Source organism: Brachyhypopomus gauderio, chromosome 2 (assembly GCF_052324685.1).
Source record: "Brachyhypopomus gauderio isolate BG-103 chromosome 2, BGAUD_0.2, whole genome shotgun sequence".
Lineage (NCBI taxonomy): Eukaryota > Metazoa > Chordata > Actinopteri > Gymnotiformes > Hypopomidae > Brachyhypopomus > Brachyhypopomus gauderio.
The window spans coordinates 27,720,299-27,746,320 of record NC_135212.1 but is presented as its reverse complement, the minus strand read 5'-3'; the positions used below and the strand labels follow the sequence as shown (position 1 = coordinate 27,746,320).

The 26,022-nt window shown below is 43.6% G+C and overlaps 2 protein-coding genes across 3 annotated transcripts in view; one reads left to right on the top strand and one right to left on the bottom strand.

Annotated features, from left to right (window-relative positions):
• mapk8ip2 (mitogen-activated protein kinase 8 interacting protein 2) overlaps nucleotides 1–20,349 on the top strand; it is a 37,076-nt gene extending 16,727 nt beyond the window's left edge. The window contains exons 2-13 of one of the 2 annotated variants that reach the window (XM_076993166.1): nucleotides 255–360; nucleotides 8,297–8,530; nucleotides 8,659–8,737; nucleotides 8,917–9,009; nucleotides 9,363–11,726; nucleotides 14,168–14,243; nucleotides 14,424–14,596; nucleotides 14,740–14,849; nucleotides 14,972–15,094; nucleotides 15,578–15,648; nucleotides 15,905–16,003; nucleotides 17,330–20,349. In XM_076993166.1, the coding sequence (XP_076849281.1) occupies nucleotides 255–360; nucleotides 8,297–8,530; nucleotides 8,659–8,737; nucleotides 8,917–9,009; nucleotides 9,363–11,726; nucleotides 14,168–14,243; nucleotides 14,424–14,596; nucleotides 14,740–14,849; nucleotides 14,972–15,094; nucleotides 15,578–15,648; nucleotides 15,905–16,003; nucleotides 17,330–17,402 (3,601 nt within the window). In that variant the 3' untranslated portion in view covers nucleotides 17,403–20,349. Of the gene's footprint in view, nucleotides 1–254; nucleotides 361–8,296; nucleotides 8,531–8,658; nucleotides 8,738–8,916; nucleotides 9,112–9,362; nucleotides 11,727–14,167; nucleotides 14,244–14,423; nucleotides 14,597–14,739; nucleotides 14,850–14,971; nucleotides 15,095–15,577; nucleotides 15,649–15,904; nucleotides 16,004–17,329 lie in introns of both variants that reach the window. The other variant, XM_076993158.1, reaches the window with a different exon arrangement.
• Nucleotides 20,350–20,443: 94 nt separating this feature from the next.
• arsa (arylsulfatase A) lies at nucleotides 20,444–25,442 on the bottom strand. Its single transcript, XM_076993147.1, has 8 exons — nucleotides 24,913–25,442; nucleotides 23,091–23,331; nucleotides 22,749–22,967; nucleotides 22,182–22,351; nucleotides 21,671–21,795; nucleotides 21,452–21,579; nucleotides 21,148–21,250; nucleotides 20,444–21,032 (listed from the first exon to the last, which is right to left on the bottom strand). Exons 1-8 carry the CDS (start codon nucleotides 25,134–25,136, stop codon nucleotides 20,722–20,724), a joined length of 1,521 nt encoding a protein of 506 aa, XP_076849262.1. The 5' UTR covers nucleotides 25,137–25,442; the 3' UTR covers nucleotides 20,444–20,721.
• Nucleotides 25,443–26,022: the final 580 nt, after the last annotated feature.

Genomic DNA, 26,022 nt, shown 5'->3' with positions numbered 1-26,022 from the left:
ATCCCAGAGATGGATATCTGGGGGAGAGGAGAAAGAATTGAAATTCTCTCTAGTCAGACTTGTGTGTTCTTGTGTGGCTGTGTGTAGAAATGTTAGAATGAGTGTTTGATTTTACCTTCTGTACACACATATAAACATTCATGAGATATCCACATTTGTTTCAAAATGCTTAACAAATGTATAGAACACTGTATGGTGCAGATTATACTAACTTCATCAGAAGTTGCGTCATTTGTAATTTTTTTTCTCTGCAGGCCAGCTCATGACATCAGTCTGGAGGAGTTTGATGATGAAGATCTATCTGAGATCACAGATGACTGTGGCATTGGCCTCAACTATGACTCTGACCCTTATGAAAAGGTATACCTCATGAACTCTGTTCTATTCAAATGCATTCTTTCAGCTATATGCGACTACATAGCAAAACCTTTTAAAGATAATCTCCTTTAGGAAAGGTTCCACAGTTCTTCAATATGTCCAGCCCTCTCTCTCATATTCTGTCTTCTGTTGTGTTGTCTATAGGATGTGGGTGTCTGGATTATAAGGCCATAGACTTTTGAATGAGTCTGTACTTAGCCACTAATTACATGTGTTTTATGTATGTATGCGTGTACGATAAGAGCGCTGCCTTGTCTAATCTGGACCACAGATTCATTTTATGTCTGACCTCTTCACATGAGCTTTAAGATATGCACACATTAGATGTGAATCTGTCATGCAGTGAAAAGAAGAAAGCAGGATGCTATGGAGACACTAAATACTATAGCTGATACTGCAGGGGTTATGGACATGTGCTAGCTGTGTTGCTATGCATATTTGTTTGCCTGGGATTATCTGTGCATGTGTGTGTGTGTGTGTGTGTGTGTGTGTGTGTGTGTGTGTGTGTGTGTGTGTGTGTGTGTAAGGCTGCTGGCCCACAGATGTGCTGCTATGAAGGGTCTCGTCTCCTTTCGCAATGACAACTGGGATTTGGTGTCTAACCACCAGACACTCAAACGTAGCAGCCCAAAGATGCTTCACTGCATCTTTGTTTGTTTAGCTAGTTGGTTGGTTTGTCTCATTTACTTCACTTAAGTCTGATTGAGTAGGCTGACCAGACCACATTGTTGTTGTGTGAGATTTGAGCCATATTGTTGCTTACACACAGGACCTTACCCTTGTGATTGTTGAGTTTAAATGATTTCGTGATACTGGGTGATGACTGATGGTTTGGGCTTCGGGTCTTATGATTGGTTGGCTGCTCTACATGGTGCATCAGAAAACATTATGTTCCACTAAATGTAGAAGAAGTAAGGCCTCCCCACATAGCTCTGCTCAGAGGTCATTAAATCCTATAGACTTCCCACTTCCCACTACATAATCTGACTACATCTTCTGAGGTCTTTGTTCACTGTTGTCAATGACTTTCATCACACTACTGTGACAAGTCATTCTTCACAGGTTAATGTCATCATCAGTATTACATAACTATGATTAAGAAAACAGATTTCATTGGTAGTTTTTCAAAATCAAATCTATTGCTGTTAATGGGTACTGTACTGAGAGTACTGTATATGATATTACTAGTATATGACAAAATGTAGGAAATATTAAACTATTCAACTATCGAATATTAGATTTGCATAGAATGCAATAAATATAAATGCAATTTCAGAATAAATGAGTAAAATATGCATATATAATTTTAATTACACATATTTGCTTTCTTGATGATACATAATGGTGAAATGATGCATACGTGACTGTTGTGATATGTTGGCCAGTGTTCCTGTGCCTAGAGAGTGCAGGTGTGTGCATGTATTTCACCTTGAATCTCATGCATGAATATATAGGTGAGTCATTTCATTTCATCAGTGCCAAAGACAACTAAAAAGTCAAGACGTTTTTTCCCAGAGTGAGGACAGATGCTGTTGGATTATATGACTGGATGTTGAAAAAAAGGACTAAAAGTGGTTTTCTTAATTTGGATGCTTTCATTGGTTTCAATGTTTCAAACAGTAACATAAACAGACCACACAATACAAGACATTTTGGAGAAAGAAAGAAGACAGAAGAGGAAACGGAAAGAAAAACCCCACAAACATACTGTAGTTCGACTTTTTGGGTTCACTGATGGTGGTGATATCTCAGTAACTTCTGATCAGAGCAACACTAACTACACCCTTTTAGTAAACCTTTAAAGAATATTTCACATTCGGTGTCTCAAGTAGTTTAAAAAGGAGTCCAGATATCATAGTGGCTAAGTTCCCTGGTTGATTGTACCACCTGGCACTGGTCACCCTGCCTCCTTTAAGAGTTCCGTAGGTGCTGGGTCAGAACCAGCTTCAGAAGGAAGTAGGGCTTCTGTGCCTTTTGCTTTGGCCTCTGCCTCCGTTACTTGACTTGTGACTTGCCTCCACTGTAGGAACACCTGTGCTCTCCGTCAATGAGCAGAACCTCTCTGGTATAATTCCCCGTTTCACCAGCTGCACATACAAATCAGACTGTCTTTCAGGTTTAGTTACAAAGCAGCTTACCTGAAAGCTAAAAAAAGTCGGCGATTAAAAATACATCCCTACCACACCGGTGCCTACAGTGCTACAGTGAAGGCGCCACAGCTACCACAAGGAACCCCCCCCCCCCCCCCTCCCCCCAGCACCAAAGCAGACAAGGACACAGACAAGAGACAAGCGTGCAGTTTATGATTTATACCCTGACAGAACAAACAGTAGAGTAGGGACTTGAGTCTGGAGCCTTCACAAGACCACTAGGCTAGAATCTGCACAGTTTGGATGGGTAAGGTAAAAATGAGACATGGCAGATTGGTTGATGCTTATTGTTGAACCACATATTAGGACATCCACTAATATGAGCAGCATGAATATTTTAACATGGTGACTAGCTCCCTCTAGCCAGAGCTGCCACTCTTCAGGTGCACGTTTGACGGTGAGGTGTTCATGATTACCTATACCATAATTCCTCTCCGCCAGAGAGAGCTGAGATCTAATCGTTGGAACAGAACAGGCTGAGTGCCCACATCAGAGCTATCTACCTCCACCATAAAAGGTTCTGACAGTTTGAGTGTTGGGGCTGAAGTGAAGACTCTTTTTAATGAATCTAATGCAGTGTTGGCTTGGAGACTCCACTGCAGCTGTCTGAAGACCATACGGACAGCAAATTATATTATTGCTGTAATTCCTAATAAAGAAAAAAGGAATTCCATGAGTTCCCTGTCCTTGACAGTCACTGGGGATGGGCCATCAGCTAACTGCATGAATGTTTCTGGTGTTCACACAATTAGAGCTGAAAATGTAAGGAACACTATTTTTGCATTTTAAATTTGCATATCAAAGACGGTAAGAGGTTTTAGAACTTGGATTGTATATTAGCAAAAGCATCTTGGAGTACTTCATACTGACAAACATGACAACAGAAAATGACTGAATTCTCGGATCAAGTTAAAAAGTTTTTCAAAAGTGTGGTGGCTCCGTCACAAATGTTGCCATTTTGACTCTGGTCATGATGACGATTGTATTCCAGTTCAGCAACATGCATGGACAGTCTTGTGTATATAGAGTCAGTATTCTGTTATGGACCATGAATTAAGAAAAGACAATGCAAAGATATCAGGACTGGGGACTCATCATTTGTGACATTCATTTACACACAGAATATGATGCTTGTGTCAGCACAATATTCCAAAATAGGAAGATATTGATCAATAAGCATACCTGGAGGGCATCAACACCCCAAGTACTGAAATGTAAGTACTAATTGGAACCAATGTGCAATAAAAAAACAACAAAATAGGGTGGCTTCTCAGTGGGCCTCTTGTTTCATAATGACCAAGCACTTGTTCTTAATGATGTCACTGAGCATGGATATGTCTCCCAACCAGCTGTGTCTACCTGAACATGGTACATTCCAGCTGTGTCTATCTGAACATGGTACATTCCAGCTGTGTCTACCTGAACATGGTACATTCCTCACTGTGCTGTGTGGGCTAAAGTTAGCTTGATTTCAGTGGTAAGGCTGCCGTTTTATTTGAAACTTACTGAAAATTATAAATTTTTTGCAGTGCCTTGGCATTTATTTCAATTTGATGTTTGTCCTGATATTTGTGGGTATCTGTGCCCTCACAGCTAAATGTCCTCATACATTTGTTTACTGCTTATTTAGCACTATTCGTGACAGTTTTTGTTATCAAACAAACATTTAAGTACTGAAATAAGTGTGTGCTAGTTCTTTAACTGAAAAGCTACTGCTGTAGATTACTTTTCATGTCCAAAATATTTATTTCTGCTTGTTTGTTGGCTAGAAATGCTGACATTTCACAATGTGCATGGCAGCCTCATCTGAGGGGAGGGGCTATCATGAGGGGAGGGGCTTTGGAGACAGGGCTGGAGCTCAGTGGAGATGGAAGTGTGGGGGAGGAAGTTTACAGATTAAATCTGAGGGAGTCTCTGGCTGATGTTTAAATAGCCTTATGAGATCATTGATATATGTTTTTGTTGTGTAAGTGTGGAAAATGAGGAGCAGTTAATGATCTTGGGTATTAGTATTTATCCCATATGTATTATAGTATATGAAAGACTTGTGTGATTCTGAATGAAGAGAGCTAGCCAGCCGAAATTGGTGCATTGCATCTACAGTCACTGGCACACATGAGAGCACCTCACTGCAAAATACATTGTGCTACCTAGTGAAAAATTGGAATTCACAATTCAATGTGCTACTTATGCTAGCAAACTTGCATTCATTAGCATAAATCACTGGTGATCTGTGTAGTCTGACAGGGCCGGGTGGAGGCGGAGCAGCGTGAGAGCAGAGGGTGGAGCCAGTGGACGTCTGCACATCATGGATCTGATTATTTTTTATATACATGTTGAGCATAAGACATGGAGGTGTAATTACCTGTCTATCTGCCTGCCTGTCTGTCTGCCTGTCTAAGATAGCCTACATGCTTGTTAGAATACATAGACATGAAGTATGTTTTTACTGACAAAAAACATGCAATTATTTTAGTGGAATATTCAAATCAAGTTTGATGCATTTTTGAAACACTTTGAAACGTATGTTTCAAATTTTGCTGAATGTCGACGGCAGGATAAGGAAGCCAAACATCTTTGGCTAAAACAGACCACTTTGGCCCAAAAACATCTAATCAAGGGTGCTTTTCACTGTGAGCAATAGATCAGAAAACATTTACCTGTCTTAGAAAGATAGACAGATAGATACTTTATTGATCCCAAAGGGACATTCAAGAGCCAATTTTTCTTATGACTTTTAGGTGCAGTTGTTGTTATATAGGTCCATAGTGTCACGGTGGGGAGGCCGGGTCGCCACCAGAGGGCGCAGGCCACAGCTCGCACTGCCTCACCACACACGCCCCCGAGCACCAGACCACTCCCTCGGTCCCAGTCACCACATTACTAACACCTGTCGGTAATTATGTTGTGCACCTTTTATACCCCGCAGGTCGTTCGGTCCAGTGCTGCACATTGCCCCGTCAGAGCTCTACGCTGGACCTCTCTGGCTTCTCTTGTAGCTTGTACCTTGTTTCGGCTATTGAAGCTTTTCTGTTTGCACACTGAACAGCATGGATAATAAAGACCATTCTGTACAACCCTCGCCTTCGGCCGCCTCTGTTCCCGCGTCACACATAGGAGTCAAGGATTCTGCAAAGGTTAAAGTTATGCGTTAACCGCAATTAAGATGATGTGTCAGAATTATGATAGAATATTCTGATATCTTTATTAGACAGGAAGGCCCCGCCCCACAGGGCTCCTAGCCACTCCTTCTGACAATCTGTTTCCTTAGCAAATTTAAAAAAGGCTTTAAAAAAATGAATTTATATTTATTACCATTTTTAAAGAATATGTAGTCTTCTTACTGTAAGCACGTGTACTTGGTGCACTTGTGAATCTGCTTTAATTTAGCAAGCAGATGTCAAAAAGTGTCTGAACACTTTTATTCTCAGAAACGTAGAGCAACTCTGTGGATTTGTGATGGATGTTTGACTGTCAGTGCTGGAGAGAACATCCTCTCTGCCCTCCACTGCACTGTTCTGCTGTCATCTGATACTGTGTGTGTGGGTGTGTGTGTGTGCGTGCGGGTAGGTGTGTGTCTGAGTGTGTGTGCGCGTATGTGTGTGTGTGTGTGTGTGTGTGAGGGGTGTGTGTGTGTGAGGGGTGTGTGTGTGCGAGGGGTGTGTGTCTGAGTGTGTGTGCGCGTATGTGTGTGTGTGCGTGTGTGTGTGTGTGTGTGTGTGTGTGTGCGAGGGGTGTGTGTGTGTGTGAGGGGTGTGTGTGTGTTTGTGTGTGTGTGTGTGTATGAGTAGGTGTGTGTGTGCATGCATATAGGTGTGTGAGGGGTGTGTGTGTGTGTGTATGTGTGTGAGAGAGAGAGAGAGGGAGATAGAGAGAGAGTGTGAGAGAGCTTACACACACATTTTCTCTTTTCTTGTAACACGGTTTTCTGTCTTTTCTTTTGTGTCTGTCTGTATATTTTCTTGCTGTCTCCTCTTTTTCCCTTCCTACTCCTCCTCATGTTCCGCCTCTTTTTCATCCAGTGTGGGGTCCATCCATTCATGAGTTCCCTGTGAGTTGGGTGGTGTCAGCAGAATATTTTCTGCTGGTGTAAGGCTGACTCATGCCCTCCGCTGGGCAGTACAGGCAGGTCTGGCCAGGGGTGAGGGCTCGTCCTTGGAAATATGAGAACATAGGCAGCACATCAAAGAGGCTCACACAGTACTACACTTGCTGTGGGGCATCTTGCTCGCTGATAAGTGAGGGACAGTCAGTAAGGATCCTGTTGGGTTTATGCTATTCAGAATTATTGATTGAACTGCACAAATTATGGGTTTGGGTCTGTTCTGTTGGGTTACAGTGCTGTTCCATCCAAAGCAGAATAGGTCTTGTTCAATGCCCTTAGCTCCTGTATTGAGAGTTAACCATCAAAAACACAACAGAACCTGAATTTTCACACCTAATTGTGTGAATTATATGTTCTATTAACAATAAAGGGATAATTAATATGTAATTCTTTCTGCTTGAATTTACGTTGTTATTATGTGTCAGTAAATATAAGCAATGTGTAAAGACAGCTATTACAATAGCAGCTACACACTCTGTTGGTTTCACTATTCACTTCCTTTAAAATTCTATCTGTGGAAACCTGAGAGATGTTATTGATTTTGTACTTCCCTCTCTCTCTTCTCTCTCCCTCTCTCCTCTCTCCCTCTCTCTCTTCTCTTTCCATCTCTCTTCTCTTTCTCTTCTCTCTCATCTCTCTTCTTTCTCTCTCCCTCTCTCCTCTCTCCCTCTCTCTTCTCTTTCCATCTCTCTTCTCTTTCTCTTCTCTCTCCATCTCTCTCTTCTCTCTCTTCTTTCTCTCCCTCTCCCGCTCTTTCCCCTCTCTCCCCATCTCTCTCTTCTCTCTCTCTTTCTTCTCTCTCCCTCTCCCACTCTTTCCTCTCTCTCCCCATCTCTCTCTTCTCTCTCTCACTCTCTCTCTCTCTCTCTCCATCTCTCTCATCTCTTCCTCTCTTCTCTCTCTCTCCCTCTCTCTCTTCTCTCTCCATCTCTGTCTTTCTCTCCATCTCTCTCTCTTCTCTCTCTCCCTTCCCCTCCTCCCCTTCCATATCCAAATCTGCATTCTGTCCTTTGGTTGGTTTAACAACAGATCCATTTTTCATGGAGAACTTGTGGCCAAGCAGATCCCCTCCCCATATCTCAGACCCTGAGAACTGCAATGTGAAATTCACACAGCTAATCATGCTAAGTGGACACAGTAGCATTAGTTCAAAGCAGGGGCTGGACTCTCATTTCTTTAATGTCTCAAAATTCTATATGTTCCTTATAGAGCTGGTTTCCACTTGAAATAATTCATGATTTATCAGATCTAATAGAACCACGGTGAAGAGGGTGATGATGGGTAGAGATGGGGGGGTCTATTTTAACAGATTTCACTGATATTTACCTGTGTTCATCCATGCATATACTGAACAGTGATCCTCTTTGTCTCAAGGGTGCACACACACACACACACACACACACACACACACACACACACACACACACACACACACACACACACACACACACACACACAGTTTTTGTGTTACAATGTGTTACCTGGCACTCTCAAAAAGGCTTATCATTTGATGGCTATATTATATTTATATAATGTTGTCTGGCTTTAGCACATTTTGTTGAATAGTGAGTGAGAAATATGTTCAGAAGGTTAGTTTTAGCCAGGACAATGAAATTCAGCTAAGGTATAGGTGGTTGAACAGAGATCCTCTGTGTCTCTGCAGGACAGCCTCATTTTGGAGAAGAATGATTTTCACCATCCAGTGTGCTCGTTCCAAGATGACTTCCAAGAGTTTGAGATGATTGATGATGAAGATGAGGATGACGATGATGACGAGGAAGGAGATGCAGATCCTGATGCTCCGCCTTCTCCATCTGCATCCCCTCCCCCATCTCCTACTCTGGGCTCTCTTAAGAGTCGCCCCACTACTCTAAATCTGACCGCCACAGCTTCCCAGGTATGTACACATAGTCACAGTGTTGAAAATGACACCTGGAAGTCCCTTACCTGTACATCATTGTCATTACATTTCATTAGCTATAATCCCTGTTTAAGTCCCTGCAATTTCCCATTCTGTGGTTGCAGGACTCCTTGAACAACAACAGTAACGTATCACCACGAAAATCAAGTTGGCAAGATTCGCTGTGCAATTCCACTTCACAGGGTGAATATTGTTAGCACTATTCTTTGCTGCACTACTTTTAGGTCACAAATATTATCTCAGGAAATGAATACAGGTAATTTACACTTCATATCCTCTTCTGCCGTCCTGATTTAGCTCATCTTCTGCAGTCTTGATGCTAACAGTGATAGATAACATGGTCTTGACTCTCCTTGCTGCAGGACGTTTGTCTCCAACCCACACTTGCCTTGAGGATGGTATCCATATGAGCAGCACATGCCCGGGGGCTCCTGCCACCGTCGTCTCTGCCACAGGTACAACCCCAAACCCACCTGGGCACTGTGGCCTCAGTCGCTCACCTGGCAGGCCGTTGCTGTACGACCTTGAGGGCAACAGACGCGAGCGACTTGAATACGGTAAAAATGTCTGACCCTGTTGCTAGTGGCCCATCAACATGAACATACAGTCATAACTCTGAACATGACGTTAACATGGTCTTCTACGTGTTCTCACTTTCATCTTCACACGTCTTTCAGTGTTTGACTATCAGTTCAGTATTAGGTCTTACAGCTCTTAGGTCTGTCTGTGTTTGCGTTATTCTTTTTCTCCTTCAGTACAAACCTCCTTTTCTAAATTCTCTTGCCCTGTCTGCTCTTTCTGTAATCAGGTTCTTTTGGTCAACACAACTCCTCCGGTCTTCCTGAGGTCATGGAAACAAAACCAGGGGTTGAAGGAACTCTTGAAGAACATGTTCCATCAGGGGACGACTGCCTTTCCCAGTACTCTGACACCGAAGTTGACCATGACCTCAATGGCTATGACCTCAATGGCCATGCCAAACGACGACTATGTCACCCTCGACCCAGCGATACCTACACAATCACCACGGAGACTGCCGATGACCCTGAGCTGGAGAATGACCTTACTTTGGATGGCACCAGCAAATGCCTGTCCTCTACAGCTCCACTTGGCAATGATGCAGAGACTCCTCTGTCAGATGAGGAGCTGGATAAAGAGTTTGAGATTGACTTTATAAGTAAGGAGACATATGATATGTCCTGTAAGCCGGCAGAAAGTTCATCTTATGTGGAGTTTCCCAGCATTGAACCCACGGATCTGACCTCTTTCATCACCCATCTGCCGAGCAGTAAATCAGCTGATGATTCATGTGACATGCCTCAGAATATACCTGTCACCAGTCCTGCAGCTGCATCGAATGACACAACATCTCCTTCTTCTGACCCTGGCATTGCTGACATGAATGCTAAGCGCTTCACAGAGTCAGACCGTCACAGTGATGATCTCAGCTCCCCTGGATCTGACTCTGATATTGAGGGGGAAATAGAAGCAGCATTTGCCTGCAATGGTCCCCTGGCCAGTAATATGATTTCCTCCATCTCAGAGACCGAGCTGGACCTGACCAGCGAGTCCAGTAGTGGACGGTCCTCACACCTCACCAACTCTATTGAGGAGGCCAGCTCCCCAACCTCAGAGCCAGAGCTGGACCAAGAGCTTGACGTTGAGCAGGACAGTGGCATTGTGGGTCTGAAAACATCTCTCCTTCTAGGTCAGCCTGAGCCCATTAAACAAGACGATTTCCAGAACGAAAAGCACAGCCCAGAAATTCTGCCTCTAGACGAGGAACATGCGCTGGCGGGACTGCAGAGTGAGGATGATGAGACAGGTTATGAGCACCAGGCGGATCCAGATGAGACCCTGCCTCCTGCAGCGCCCTGTGAGGATGGCACATCTCAGCAACTTCTGCTGAAGATTGAACCAGACCACAGCCTGGAGAGCTTCAAGCGGTCCTTCTACCTACCTGTCGGACCCAGGCTCATGACCTCAGTGGATGACTACGATGGGAACAGCGAGGGAGATTCCGAGTCCGAGTCAGAAGACGAACTGAGTGAGAACTCTGATTCTCCGTGGCTGCTAAGCAATCTGGTCAACAGGTTGATCTCAGAAGGCTCCTACCCAATCAGTTGCCCAGAGGAGTGCCTGAAGCGTTCTACCTCCATCTCTGACACCATCTCACCTTCATCCGATCTGGAGACGGATGCCTTTAATGAGAGCGAAAGCTGTAAATCACAGATGTGCAAAGAAGAGAAAGACCTATGCGACAAGCCACGTGGAGGTCCAGCAGATTCAGACACAAGAACCAGCTGTGGACCAGGGGAGGAGCAGGAGGAGAGCAAGAGACACAGCTCCTGTATGTACATGACCAACCCTACGAATGTCAGCATTGCTCCTGTCCTCTTAGAGATACGTCATCCCGAGGACACAAATACAGACACTGATGACCCTACATCCCAGAGATCACTGAAAAACCAGCAGAACAAAGAAGAAGACGAAGAAGAACCAAATAATGACTTGACAATGGAGAGGATGAAGGACCTGGACTCACCCAGCCTGACTGAGAGCATCGTCAGTGATAAGGACGAGGGACGGGAAACAGTGGTGGACCCTCTATCTCTGGAAAAAATCACAGAGGTCAAAAACAGTTTGACCCTTGACATCCCCACAGCACAGACCAATCACTGCTTCAGCCTTTCCTACTCCACAGACAATGATGAAGATGAACAGGAGGCCCTTCCTCCTTTCCTCGAGACTCTTCCCAAGTCGCCCTCACCCTATGGAAACGACACTTATCTGGACAGTTCCCCACCTATCGATGAGAGCGTGAGAGAGCTGCGGTGCAGCTTTGAGTCAGTGGGTGGCCGACCTGTAGATGACTCATTGGCTTATGACTCCGTGAAGTACACGCTGGTGGTGGATGAGAACACCACCTTGGAGCTGGTCAGTCTGAAGCGCTGTAGCTCTGTGCTCAGTGAGGACAGTGACGGACTCTCCACTATCTGTGATGAAGAGGCATCTGATGAAGTAGAAGGCGTGTATGGGCGGAGTCAGATAGTGGGAGGGGCAAACCTGCTGTTAAGCTCCTCCTCCTCTGAGGACTCCTCACCTGAGGCAGATCTACCTTTCTCCAAGAAATTCCTCAATGTGTTTGTTAACAGCACATCACGGTCCTCCAGTGAGTGATATGAGTTCCAAACTGAACACACATGCATGTCAAGTTTCACACATGGCAAATGTAAAAATTAGCTGTGGTAAAATGATGAGAATGACCAGTAAGTTTAAATGTACTCAGGAAGACTTGGGTTCTTTGCATTATGTATCTAAAACAAAATTTGATGTACTCAGTTCCACTTTTGATATTGTGTGGCTTTGGAGCATTTATGTAATTGCATAATTCATGTGACTCATGTCTGCCAAAGAAAGTATTTAATAATCCTAATGAGGCCTTGTCCACAGATGAGAGATATGCAGTAGATATTCAGCACATTTGTAGCATTCGGCAAGCAGGCTAATTATGCCTCCATCTGACACGTCAGTACTTTTACAGTCATGGTATGATGGGTAGGGTGAGCGAAAATAAATGGAAGCGATCACGCCAAGTCTCAGGGAAATAGGATGGTTTAATATGTAAAGTGCGCAAACCAAAACCTGTGAACTGATCCGAATTAAGGATATAATAACCAGCAGTCAACTGGTACAAAGACAAGACATATATAGACGAACAAACGACCCTCAGGTGAGACGGATCGCGGGCTCCGCCCACCTGAGGGACGAACACAATGCCACACCCACAGGACAAGCTGCTGCTGTAGACGGGGGCGACCAGTAGGGGGCCGCCGTACCGTGACAGATCCCCCCTCCAAGCCGCACTCCCCTCCACCGGCTGTGCGGCCTACAGCGGCAGCACACAAAACAAAGGGACAGGCAGGCAGGGACAAGGGACACCCCCTGTAGTCCCGGAGCTGTAACACACAACACAAACACAGGTTAGCTCACCTACCTGGGCGGGACCCTGGACCGACTGGGCCGTTAACAAGACAAAACCACGCCCTGGTCGGTCACAGGGCCCTCACGCCCTAACCGGCATTAAGCCGCTTAGCCCCACCCTCACGCCCTAACCGGCATTAAGCCGCTTAGCCCCACAGGTGCGAGGACGATGGGCCACGGCTCCTTGTCCGTCCGGGGTGTATGTGTGCAGGTTACCTCCCTGGGGCGTGGCTACGTCACTTCCAGACCATGGAAGGGTCTCCGTCTTGTGCAGGAGCTCTTCAGACCGGAGCCCCCTGGTCCCCAAACATCCGGGGGCCCCAAGCCTCTAGGGAGGGGCTCTTTATGACCGGGCTCTGGTCACCCCACAACATAAGGGGGCTTCTGCCTGGTGGAGACCTCCACAAGGCCCAGGAACGCCACGATCCAACGCCAGGGAGAAGCACCTGCACATAAAACACAAATGCACACACACACACCCACACACACCAACACAAAACACAAACGCGCACTGCCCTGATCCCCCCTACAATGGGGGAGGGGTCTCCGTCTCAGCAGGGGACTTCCACCGGCTCAGGAGAACCCCCCCACGTTCCTGGTCAGGGCCTCCCTCAGGAGCGACGCCCTCCGTGCCACTCCCCGTGGCATGGGACCATCACTGGTCCACCCCCAACACACACTCACGGGGGAGGAGCAAGTGTGGAATTACACAAAACAAATCACGCAACACGCTAGGACAACACATGCAAAGACTAGACAAAAACGGTGTACAGACGACGAACGGACGAGACCCACACATGCACGCTCGGTTTAAACACAACAGCGACGTGCCGCTCGTGTTCGCAGTCGCTCCCCACATGAAACACAAGACACAACGGGGAGCGAGGCGACAGTGAGGAGCGGCTTCCGCGCTTTACACAAAACATTAAACATTTAACACCACGAGCACGCACACTGATCCAGACGCCCGTTCACACGTACACACTTTACACTCACACAACATGAAGAGTTTCCCGGGGAAGACGCCCCGGTCTTCGCCGTGCCACTCACAACACTAACGCACGGCGAAATTCTTCAGACAGACAAACAATGGACTGGAAGAGCTTTCCCAGGGCAGACTGCCCTGGTCCTCGCCGTGCTACACACACACACAAAACACATAAGCACGGCGAAGCTCTTCACACAAAACACCACGCAGACAAACACTTACCACGAGACATGACCACGAACGAAGGAGAAATTAAAAGGAGACTGGCGGCTTCCGAAAGTGGCTGGTTATTCTATAATGGGTAGGGTGAGCGAAATTAAATGGAAGCGATCACGCCAAGTCTCAGGGAAATAGGATGGTTTAATATGTAAAGTGCGCAAACCAAAACCCGTGAACTGATCCGAATTAAGGATATAATAACCAGCAGTCAACTGGTACAAAGACAAGACATATATAGACGAACAAACGACCCTCAGGTGAGACGGATCGCGGGCTCCGCCCACCTGAGGGACGAACACAACGCCACACCCACAGGACAAGCTGCTGCTGTAGACGGGGGCGACCAGTAGGGGGCCGCCGTACCGTGACACATGGTGGTTCTCCTCAGCTTTCAAGTGATTTGCACTTTGCATGTGTTTTAGGTACAGAGTCATTTGCATTGTTTTCCTGTACTATAAATGGAGAGGAGAGAGACCAAACTCACAGAGCGGTTTTCCGGTGAGTTTCACCAGCTCCATTGCCGTCACCAGCACTGGGTCACCACAGCTTTCTTCAGTTTCCCAGTTTTGCTTGTGTTCCTAAATGGACCGAAAATCGCGGTGTGAATCAGAAGGAATCAGCTGAGTCACAGGTTCTAGATTCAAACAGATTCACCAATTCACTGGTCCATTTCTGTAGGTTCATCCCACGTCACACAGACGAGCTGGAGCTGGATGTGGATGACCCACTCTTTGTTGAGGAAGAGGAGGATGACTACTGGTACCGTGGCTTCAATATGCGCACGGGAGCAAGGGGCATCTTCCCTGCTTACTATGCGCATGAGGTTATTGGGCAGACCAAGGACTTGATGGGTAAGGATGAAAGCTATGAGTCTCTGTTAATGAATGCTTTAATGAAGATTTATGATTTGCATAAGTGACGTTCATATTTGTGGTTATGGTAATATTTAGCATTTCACAGTTAGTGAGGAATTCCTGCTTGTTTGTTTCCATAGCAATGAAGAAAAACCCAGCTTGGATGGAGAGTTTTACTGTGCAGTTCTTGGGTTCCGTGGAAGTGCCTTATCACCAAGGCAACGGCATCCTGTGTGCTGCTATGCAGAAGGTGTTATAAAAAAGAAAAAAAAAACACTTTGCTGAATGTCTTGGTGCTGCTGCTATTGTCCAGCAGTCATTAAATGAACAGGGTCAGTCACAGACATGTGCGTTTGTCTGTTTGCGTTGCAGATTGCCATGGCGAGGAAAAGGACAGTGCACCTTCGTCCTCCATCTTTGTGTGAGCTGGAGATCAGCCTGCAGGGAGTCAAACTGGTCATGAGCCTGGAGGATGAGTATGATCTCTCTGAGGAGGTGAGGAGTGAGAGGAGTGAGAGAGGGGGAGAGGAGTGAGAGAGGGCGTGAGGAGTGAGAGGGGGTGAGGAGTGAGGAGGGGAGAGAGGGGGTGAGGAGGTGAGAGGGGGTAAGGAGGTGAGGGGGTAGGAGTGGGAGGGGGTGAGGTGAGGGGGTGAGGGGGTAGGAGTGAGAGGGGGTGAGGTGAGGGGGTGAGGAGATGAGGGGTAAGAGTGAGGGGGTGAGGTGAGAGGGTAGGAGTGAGAGGGGGTGAGGTGAGGGGGTGAGGAGGTGAGAGAAGGGGAGAAGGGGAAAACAAGGTAGAGATGGGGAGGTGTAGTAAGGAAAAATTATTACAGAAAGGAGGAGACATTGAGTGCAATACTGGAAATGAATGACATGAAGAGTACATGTGGCTGAATGTTGATGAGTAATGTTGAGTAATGTGTAATGTTGAGTAACGTGTAATGTTGTGTAATATCTTTTTTCCTTCTCCTGTTGCAGTTTGACAGATGTAGTCACTTCTTTCAGATGAAGAACATCTCATTCTGTGGATGTCATCCAAAAAACAACTGGTAGAAACTCACTTCCTATTTAGCAAAATACACAGTGCAAAATGAAATGTGCATTGCGTGTATTAATCCTGCACTAAGGCTCATGTGTTAATTGAACTCTATGACTCTCGTGTGTTAATTGAACTCCAAGACTCTCCTGTGTTAATTGAACTCCAAGACTCTTGTGTGTTAATTGAACTCCGTGAGTCTTGTATGTTAATTGAACTCTGTGAGTCTCGTATGTTAATTGCACTTGCTCTGTGTCTCTGTTCTGCAGTTACTTTGGCTTCATCACTAAGCACCCAATGCTGAACAGGTTTGCATGTCACGTGTTCGTCTCGCAGGAGTCTATGCGGCCCGTGGCTGAGTGTGTGGGGTGAGCCAATCACGTCTAATGTTCTCTTGGAACTCCTGCAATATATTAGACAAGGGAGGAAACGATTGGGCAGGGGCTTCGGTCCAAAAGATAGAGGCCCAAAATGAGAGGGCTGAGGGAAAAAAAGGAAAAGAGTGGATGTTTTCAGGGGATGAGGGATGAGAAATAGAGAGATGGAAAAAAGAGAGGCAAAGAGGACTGGATGAGAGGGAGCTAATGAGACGCGGGGCTCTGTGCTCCATCACAGACGCATGGAGCAGACTGCAGTGTGAATTATTAAAGATTCCCCCATCTCCCTGAACACAGGGAGCAGACATGGAGATTGAGTTATAACCCCTCGTCATCAATATGACACGCCCACTCCTGTCACATTAATATGACCTCATTACTAAAGACACAACTTATTCTCAGAGGGACAAATGGGGTAATGTTTTTAAGGGAATACGGATTTTGTCTCTTTAGTACTCATATACATCTTTGACAAGTCGATTACTGCATAATTTTTTCTCATTGCAGACGTAATTTAAAATCAGTTGTTTAGAGGCAGATTTAAGTCAGCTGTTATTGACTGTGTCCCATTTTGTGGGTCAAAACCAAGTTAACTGTCTCTTCATACAGTCCGGAACATTTCAGAAATTGAAATGATGATTGCCTTTTAGAAATTTGTGACTGAACGTTTGTTATAATTAGCAGACAATTGTAATTTCACAGGCGGTAGGGACCACCTGAAAGTCTGTCATTTAGGGAAGTGAAACACTTAAAGAAGAAACAGTTTGCAGATGGTCCCTAGGACGTAGTCCTAGCCCTGCCCCACTCACCCATCAGATGAAACACTAATGGGGCTATTGGCAATATGTTCACTGCACAGTGTTTAGAGGAAAAGGTTTTTAATCCAACTGCTCCATCACTGTTGTGATATATGGAGGTGGCAGCATCACGTGTTCTGACGTAGTGTTGGGAGGTTCGTGTGGAGTCTGCCCAGAACATGTGACTCAAGTTGAGGAAATGCCACCAAATACCGACAAAGTGTACATAAACTTTAGACCCACTGTAGGTCTGAGATATTGGTAATAAAATTTAAACTTAAGTTAGATATTATTTATATAGATAATTATTATCTAACTATTGAACGACCTCTTATGGAACAAAATACATACCTTGATTAACTTATTTTAAGGTAACATTTACTGTGTGGAACATTAAGTATTCTTCCAAAAAGATAACACTTCTTTAAAAAAATGTTAACACCATTTCTTTAAAATAATATCTGTAATATACTATACAGGATGAATCAAACTGTCTGTGTGTGTGTGTTGTGTCTTGTAGACGGGCATTTCAAGAGTATTATCAGGAACATCTGGAATATGCCTGTCCCACTGAGGATATCTACCTGGAGTAGAGGTTACCATGGCAACCATAAAGACAGATGTCTGTTTCTGGGTTTGGCCACATGGGGGCGCCTAATGCCCTTCACTGGATGTAAAATAGGCGTCTAATTTATTTCTGTCTCGACACGAACTGAGATGAACATATAGGATTGATCTTAGTGATGCATCCCTTTATTTAGTTCTTTCTTTGGTTATTCTTTAATTTATTATCTTTGAAATGGGTTGCCTGTTTATTTAACTTTTGTATGATGTTATTCCTAGGGACATGGTTGAGATACTTCTGTTTTTCTTCTGGTTTAGAAAAGACAAAATATGACTTCACACGTTTTAATGCATGGCTTTGAGGGTTATGCTCACAGATGCATATACACACAGGAAATATCTTAAAATGATTACAAATTTTAAATTCATTTTGAAGTATGGTTTTTGTTTGTAAATATGTATTTGTTTCTGAAATGTGCTGAATTTGGTTTGTACTGAAATGGACATCTTGACAGGCATAGGTACTGAACAGGGATTAGAAATATAATGACTGTCTGCTCATTGTAGTAGAAGGTTCATTGTGCATTCTTACTCTACCATCATGTAAATATTGTATATTTAAAGACAGTAGGTGACTACTACAGATGCTTCATTACATAACTGTATGTAAGTAGCATCCTCCGTCAGCCAATGGGAGTATGGGGAGGATTGTGGGTAGCCAGGAAGTCCTATGTTTTAGCCTGAGAATGGAGAGCCACGTAGCATCAGCCTTGCACCATCCTGTAGATACTGAACTATACTAAACTACCCCAGCCCTGCTTTAGCTTTCCAGACATTCCCAGCCCAGACAGTTCATGTATAATTCTCAGGCTGTGCTTCAGTGATTATTGCGAAGTCTCTTAGGCCCCGCCCTCCATGCATTGAAGGCTGACAGGCAGCTGTGTAGCCAATGAGGAGCAGCACCTTTAGCCAGGACTTAAACCGTAACCTTGACCACCATAACACGATCAAACACTTTACCAGCTCATCAAGGACAAAGGCCTTGTGAGAGTCTACAATCAGTAGAGTGTCTCTGTGAATCTTTTTCCATATTTAAGGGAAAAAAAAGAAATATTGACAAACATTTTACCAAAAACACCATGTTGCTCCACTCATGAGCTTTATGAAAATTTGGAGCAATAACATTGTTACAAGAACAGACATGCATCAGGAAGATGAAAACGTAAGGCATAATCGCTATTTTGGGCATTTCAGACATTTGTGTTTGTAAGAATGTGTCTATAACATTCTTCTACATTTTTCATGCTAAATGTAAAAAAATACCAGTTACAAATCATGAAGTACTGAGGAATTCCACTTAAGGCCATGAGACTTTACTGCTTTACCTGCTTATGCTGTGCCTGTTAAAACTAAACAATATAAATAATAATATAAAAAAAAACAAAAACAAAGCAAAACGAACAAAAAATAACCCCTCACATATAATGGTGAGTAATGGGGCTGCACTGCACGTCTGATAAGGGAGGTCTTTCTCTTGCAGCCTGCAGGTCCTGGTGATGGCCAGAGCCAGTTAAGAGTTCTGTTCTTTGTTGTGTTTTGCACCAACCTTCACCACCATAACACCAGACAGCACACAGCACAATCATGTCTTCAAGTGCAGAGAGCCCCCTGCTGGCCTATTATATCATGTCATGTACAGCTGGAATTAACTTTGATGCTGTAGTTTACAAATACTATTATCACACAGTAATGGCATTGCAGTGCTCCCAGCTGGGTTAAGGAATAGATGACTATATTCTGCAAAACTGAAATCCCCTTAGACGTGCATGGATATATGAAGTCTCTATAAACTATAACCTAGATGTTCCTGACAAAGTTGAATAGGCCTACAATTAGATCAAAAAGTGCTTCTTATTGTGCGGACAAAATATTTTTTTCCTGCTTTCTATTTAATAGCAGCCTGTAATGGAGGACTTGGTTGTTGCATAAAACAAAATCATGGCTTCGGTATCTCAGTAGTAGACAATAATTATATAACTTTTAGGCAGGATTCTAATGCAGTTATAGATAGATAAAACACTGAGGCCACGCCCCTCCTGCTTGCCGAGTCACATGACTATCCTTCAGTTGCCTGCAGTGGGATTCCATGGTTACTTGTTCATTTGTGCTGATGATACATGTAGGGAGGGCAGAGGGTTTAAGACTTTAAATGTGATTTGCTGTCAGTTATATAGCTGTAAATACTCTAGAGTTGAGATTACCATGCTGTGTCCTTTCTGTTGAATATGTTACCGAGATAAATATGTAAATTTGAAGGAAATAATAACAGTGATGATCTGTCACAACCAAACTACAACTGTAATGGGGGTTACAAAATATTAAATTGATTTAAATTAGTATTTGTATATTTTCTTTCAACTGCGTCACATTGCTGTACGTCTGTGGTTGGATATGTTGTCACAATGTGCAGAATAACGTGAGCTCTAAGACGCCTGTGAATCAGCTGTGTCACGTCATTCACAACAACGTGCACACCTCACGTTTTGTCATGCGACCTGTCCTATCCATAAGCAGGACAGATTCTTCAGGACTCCCAAATTCAACACTTACGACTGTTTTTCTTTCAGACATTACTTCATGTTTGTCCAGAGAGTATTTCGCAAAATGTTGTGTCTACATTTGAGCATTTTACAATCAGATTGGCCATTAAACCCCTCTTGTGTATTGAAGCGGAGTAACTAATAAACACTGGACTATGTAAGCTTGGCTAGCTCAATGACTACAATAAATTCAAACCTCTGGACTTCAAGTATATAATGCAGTCCTGTATAACAAGACCAACAGCAGCAGTATGACCAACTATTTATCTTGTATCTTTAAAAATTAAACTTGTAAAAACAAAAATCAAAAAACAAACAAAAAAATTCACTGCCTTGTCATTGGTTTGGTCTTATGAATAAAATACTATATGCTTGATGTCATCAAAGTGTTTGTGTGTTTTTATGTAATATGGCATTTTTAGACAAAATGTGTTTACCTGAAAATAATATAAAATATGGAATACTAAGGATTTAAATTATGATCCATTTATTTAATACTGTGATTGGTTCAGGTTAGACTTTAATTAAAATTCACAAAGATATATCACAACACATTTAAATGTACATATTCTTCTGTGAAAATTCTGTTTGTCTGCTAATATCAAGATGAGATTGCATTATTATTTAATACACAGTGCTTCCGTTTCATTTCCCTTATAAAGTAACCAAAGTTATTTTTGTGTATGAAAGATCACAAATCTCAAATTTCACAGTGCTAAGTTATAAGAAAAGAAGTCTAATATCAACCTTAAAGGGAAAGTGTTCCACACTGGCAGCATTCAGGTTTGGGAGTGCACTGTGGTGTACAGCAAGGCTCCAGCGCTGGGTCTGTTCCTTTTGCAATCTCACTCTCTCCAAACTGCATGGAGGCCTCAAACTTGTCTTTGAAGGCCTGGATTTGCTGTAGCACGCTGACTAGCTCTGGGTGCTCCTTGGTGCTCAGGCTGTAGTTCTCAGAGGGGTCTGACTCCAGGTCAAATAACAGAGGAGGATCATGCTGCTTCAGAAAAGAGGTCACATGACAGTCCTGGTCTGGAGTGGTGTCACTGAGTGCAGAGCCTAAACCAGAATGAGAGGGTGGTCTTATTTTAAGTGGACATTGTAAAAGGAAAGAATTGATGAAGGTATTTTTTCTTTCTAATAATATATATCACGGAAGTAAGCAAGAACTCACCCTGAGTGTAATAGTGAGCTTTGTACTTGCCCATTCTCACTGCAAACACACTGTATTTCTCACTGGGGTTAGTTGGGTAGAAAAACATGGCCTCCCTCTTACCCTAACAACACAAGGCCCGGTGTGAGGCAGAAACATATTACTCACAATGAAGATTTAATTCTGAGATCTAATACTTAAGTAGTTTAATACTAATACTTTGATTAAGTTCAAATAATGGTCCTTTTCTGAGTAGACAATACAGTAGAACATGTTTGTAACTCGCTATGAATAAGACAATCTACTTAATGAAATGCTTCCTTACGGGTCCTTGGTGGAGTAATATGTCCGTCATGTCCACACCATCCAGCTGGACGCTGGGTAACTGAGCTCCAGCCAGTCTGGCAAAGGTGGGCAAGATGTCCAGTGTACTTGACAGACTATGAGTGACTCCTGGATATTGAGAGCAAACACAAACTGCCATTATGCACCGAAGTATGAACTATATGAGGCTGATTGAAGCGCCGCCTTCGCCGTCCTGTACCTGGCCGTATTATCCCAGGCCAGTGTGCGATGGCTGGTTCTCTCATTCCTCCTTCATATGTTGTGCCTTTACCACACTTCAGTAGCCCCGCATTCCCTCCACGAGACATCCGCATAAGCGACGGCCTGGCAAATGTACACATGCACACACACAGATATCAAGGAAGGACGAGGAGAAACCAAGGAAGAGCTCTGGAGGGTGCACATGTGGCACCAGGCATGAGACACAACAGGGGACAAACAGGCAAACAGGGTCCATGTAACTTCAGATTCTGGAAACCTTACTGTCTATGGCCAAAACTAGATAAGATATTGTTATCTAAACTGCAGAGCGGATTATTAACTTAACTGTAGAATGGATTGATGACTTTATAAAATACTTTATTTTTAAATACAAAGGAAATTAATATAATCATGTAATTATTAATAATCAACACATTCAATTAATGAAGTTTATACTACTGTTAAGACTTTGAACATTTAAACGTCTTCACTTTAAAACCTGCTCCTACCCATTGTCTCCCGTAAAAAAGATGAGCGTATTGTTGAGGATGCTTGTTCTCTTCAGAGTTTGCAATATGTTTCCTACAGTAGAGTCAAACTCCAGCAGTGAATCCCCAAATGGCCCTCTGAGAGACCTGCCCACAGAATTCTTCCCTGCATACTGGGGGTAGTGCGTATGCTACTGGGGGGACAGAATATGACAGAGGAAAACACAAGCTTAGCAAAACCCTGCAAACAGTTCAGGCCCTTCATGCTAAGCCTTGTATGCCAAAACAATAATATAATTTTACATTTCATTCCAACAGAACCAGTTCTGTTTATGGTGCACTCAAAAGAGAGGGACTGGGATCTTGTTTTTATTTTTTAAGGATTAAGCCTTAAAAAATAGACATACATAAACTGGTTGCATTTAAATTAACATGTGGTTCATGCAATTCTATACAGACCACTGTATAGCACTTTGAATTCCAAATCCTGTCAAACATAGTATAGCATTAACACATAAAACAAACGAAACATGCTCTGAAATGATGCACTGTAATACATGACCCAGGTATCTAGCAGGCAGTACTCACATGAGATGGATAATAGAGGAAGAAAGGTTGATGTTTGTTGACTGCTGTCTGGATGAACTCAGAAGCAAAATTATTGTACTTCTCCTCTAGCTCTAGAAAATCCACAGGCTGCTGCTTGATTGTTTCACCATGCATCAGTGGTACTGTGACTACACCAGTGTCACAGTGGCCAAAGCACTTTACATCAGGAGGGAAGCATGTCAGATTTTGACAAGGACCCTTTAAAAAGAGTACGGCAAACACACATACAACATATAACACACATGTATTACAGGCAAACACACATATGTAAAGGCAAAGGATTGAAACATATGATACCATAATATAACTGACAGATATTACCATGTCATGAGAGTATGGGATGCCGAGGTAGTGATCAAAGCCTTGTCGCGTGGGCAGGTAAGTACCACCTGCCCCGAGGCCCAGGTGCCATTTCCCCATCATGGCTGTGGCATAGCCCAGTGGCTTGAGGACCTCGGCGATGGTGGTCTCATTCAGAGGAAGCCCACCCCTTGAGCCCGGGTACAGCACTCCAGGATAGATCCCAGAGCGTGTCTGATAACGGCCCGTCAGCAGAGATGCTCTAAAAAGAAGCCAGGAATCATTATAGATGGCTTGGAATTTAGAGCCACCTTCTGGCTGTTGGATTGAATGATTGCCACATCACAGGAGAATGCAATGATTTGTAAAAAGTATTTTAAACAGGCCCCCATTTGGTATTGTTTACTGACTTTCTCTCAAAGCTTGAAAGTCAATATCACCTGTCATGAGCCACCAGTTGAACTGATGCAGGACATTAGGGTATCAGGGTTGCCAACTTTTCAAAATCACTTGGAATGAGATTTGAACCGGGGGGGCTAAATTGAACGTAAAACACAAATTAAGTATTATATCGCGATCGATCAATCGCCAGTGGGGTGTATCACGCTCATTGCGTGAGAGTTGGCAACCCTGGGGTATTGTCAAGACGTGAGGATATATCAGTCAGGACATGAGGGTATAGTCAGGATGTGAGGATCAGTCAGGACATGAGGGTACAGTCAGGACTTGAGGATATATCAGTCAGGACATGAGGGTATAGTCAGAACATGAGGATATATCAGTGAGGACATAAGGGTACAGTCAGGACTTGAGGATATATCAGTTAGGACAGTGGTTCCCAAAGTGGGGGGCGCGCCCCCTAGGTGGGGCGCGGAGCTATTGCAGGGGGGGCTAGAGGATGTATTTAGATGTATTTTATTGCTAGAGGATGTATTTAAAAAAATCATAACAACGTTGGAACCGGAAAGAGCTTAAAGTTATACCTCCGTCCGTACCAAACCATTTATTTTACATTCAGTGTTATATTCATAATTGCACTGACTGAACAAATGCAAGTGTTGTTTTTACATGTTTTTATGTGTGTTTAAGTGTGCTATACTGTTGCAGAGTATTCAATAAACTTGTAATTCAGTATGTCTGTGTAAAAAAAATGCTTTAAGTCGATTCAGCACTGTTTTACTCTATCAGATCGGTATCGGATCGGTATCGGCCGATACTAAGCCTCAGATATCTGAATCTGTATCGGAAGAGAAAAACGTGAATTGGTGCATCCCTAGTCATTATGGGGGGCGCAAAAATATTCTCATCTACTAAAGGGGGGCACGGCAGAAAAAGTTTGGGAACCATTGAGTTAGGACATGAGGGTATAGTCAGGAATTTGATTTTTCATTATGATCATACCTGCACAGGGGAGCAAACACAATGTTTCAGGTGGAACCTATTTCCTAATATAACCCAATTTAAACATAGCATTTTTTCCTCTTTTGCTTCTGAAGTTATACTGAATCGATCCTGCCCTTCGGGTGACAATCTAATGAAGTTCCCCTGAGCTCAACGTGTTGGAAGGAATGGAAGTGAGTCAGGGCCGAGGACACCTTCACGAGCAGAGCCGTTAAAACGCCAGTAAAACATCAAACTGTAGTCCTGTAAACTGTAGACGGTGTAGAAGACTATACCGTCATAGTTGTAAATATAAAATAGCACTTGACACATCAGCTTTGATAGAGCCTATTAATATAATAGTGACTTAAAAGCAATCACAATGAGAAATTTAGTTATACTTTCAGAAATATGGATTTATGGAGGCAAATGTTCTATGGCAAACGTGTGCGTCACGCGGCACCTTGACGGGCTACAAACGGGGCTGGTGACGTAGAAGTCGGTGAAGCGCAGTCCGTCCGCTGCCAGCCGGTCCAGGTGTGGCGTCAGCGACGTGGGGTGACCAAGGCAACCCAAATCCCCGTAGCCCAGGTCATCTGCGAAGAGGAGCACGAAGTTCGGAAGAGGTGCAGCTCGACAGGCTGGGATGAAGACTGTAAACAGAACTAGGGCGTTCAGTGAGCCCATGTTCCAGATGAAGATGTTTCCGAGCGTTTGGTGAAGCCCCTCAAGTGATTAAACCACCATTACTGCCTTAGAACTGGAGAAGTCGCTCAGCCAGCTAGCCAGCCAAGTGGGTTTTGTTCGTGTCTTACAAAAACAAAAAGCTCTACAAAAATAAAAACCTTACACATTCCTAGTATATAAAAGTAAATGACTGCTTTACTTTACACTTTACATTCCCAATGTATATAAGTAAATATCCAGTGCAATTTGACGTAAATGAAAAATCGATTCCTCGTACTATGGTTGTCATGTGATTGAACTCCAAACCCGTACGTCATCTTAAAGGTCGATGGGATATGTAGTTTCCTTTCATTTCAGTTCGTATCTTAAAATTTGTGGAATCTCGTGACCTATGGAAATGTTCAAAATACGCCGAATTATTTTTGTAGACATTTTGCATCCTGATGCTACACACGATGTGTCAAATTTATAACATTGGTGAAAAGCCTATGAAGCTACAATTAGAAAACAGTTGTATTGCTACAGATTAAATACAAACTGCCCAAGAGGCACGTCTATATTTCCACATAAAACCACCGCTTGTGATAATTTGATACTGGCCTAATAATGATTATAATTAGGTTATCAAATGAAATAAGCATAATCAAACAGCAGAATTAATATTCTCTTATCAGATTCACACATTGACAAATATCCTTGGTTAGGTCATATTAGTGTGCTCTGGCACTGAGTCACTAGTGATCTTGACATAGTGTGACACCCAGAGTGCTCTGTGGATGTATGTTCTCTGCAGAGTTGAATGACATCTGGTTATATTATTATTATAATTATTATAATAATAATAATTATTATTATTCCATTATTGTTCAAGACAGCACGTGTTTGC

Excerpts from the sequence above, each read along its gene's own strand:
- arsa (XM_076993147.1), bottom strand. The coding sequence starts at position 25,136 with ATGGGCTCACTGAACGCCCTAGTTCTGTTTACAGTCTTCATCCCAGCC. Across the intron at positions 22,352-22,748 it reads TCCTCTATTATCCATCTCAT|CATACGCACTACCCCCAGTA; the intron begins GTGAGTACTGCC and ends TCCCCCCAGTAG. Across the intron at positions 21,580-21,670 it reads GCCTGGGATAATACGGCCAG|GAGTCACTCATAGTCTGTCA; the intron begins GTACAGGACGGC and ends CTCAATATCCAG.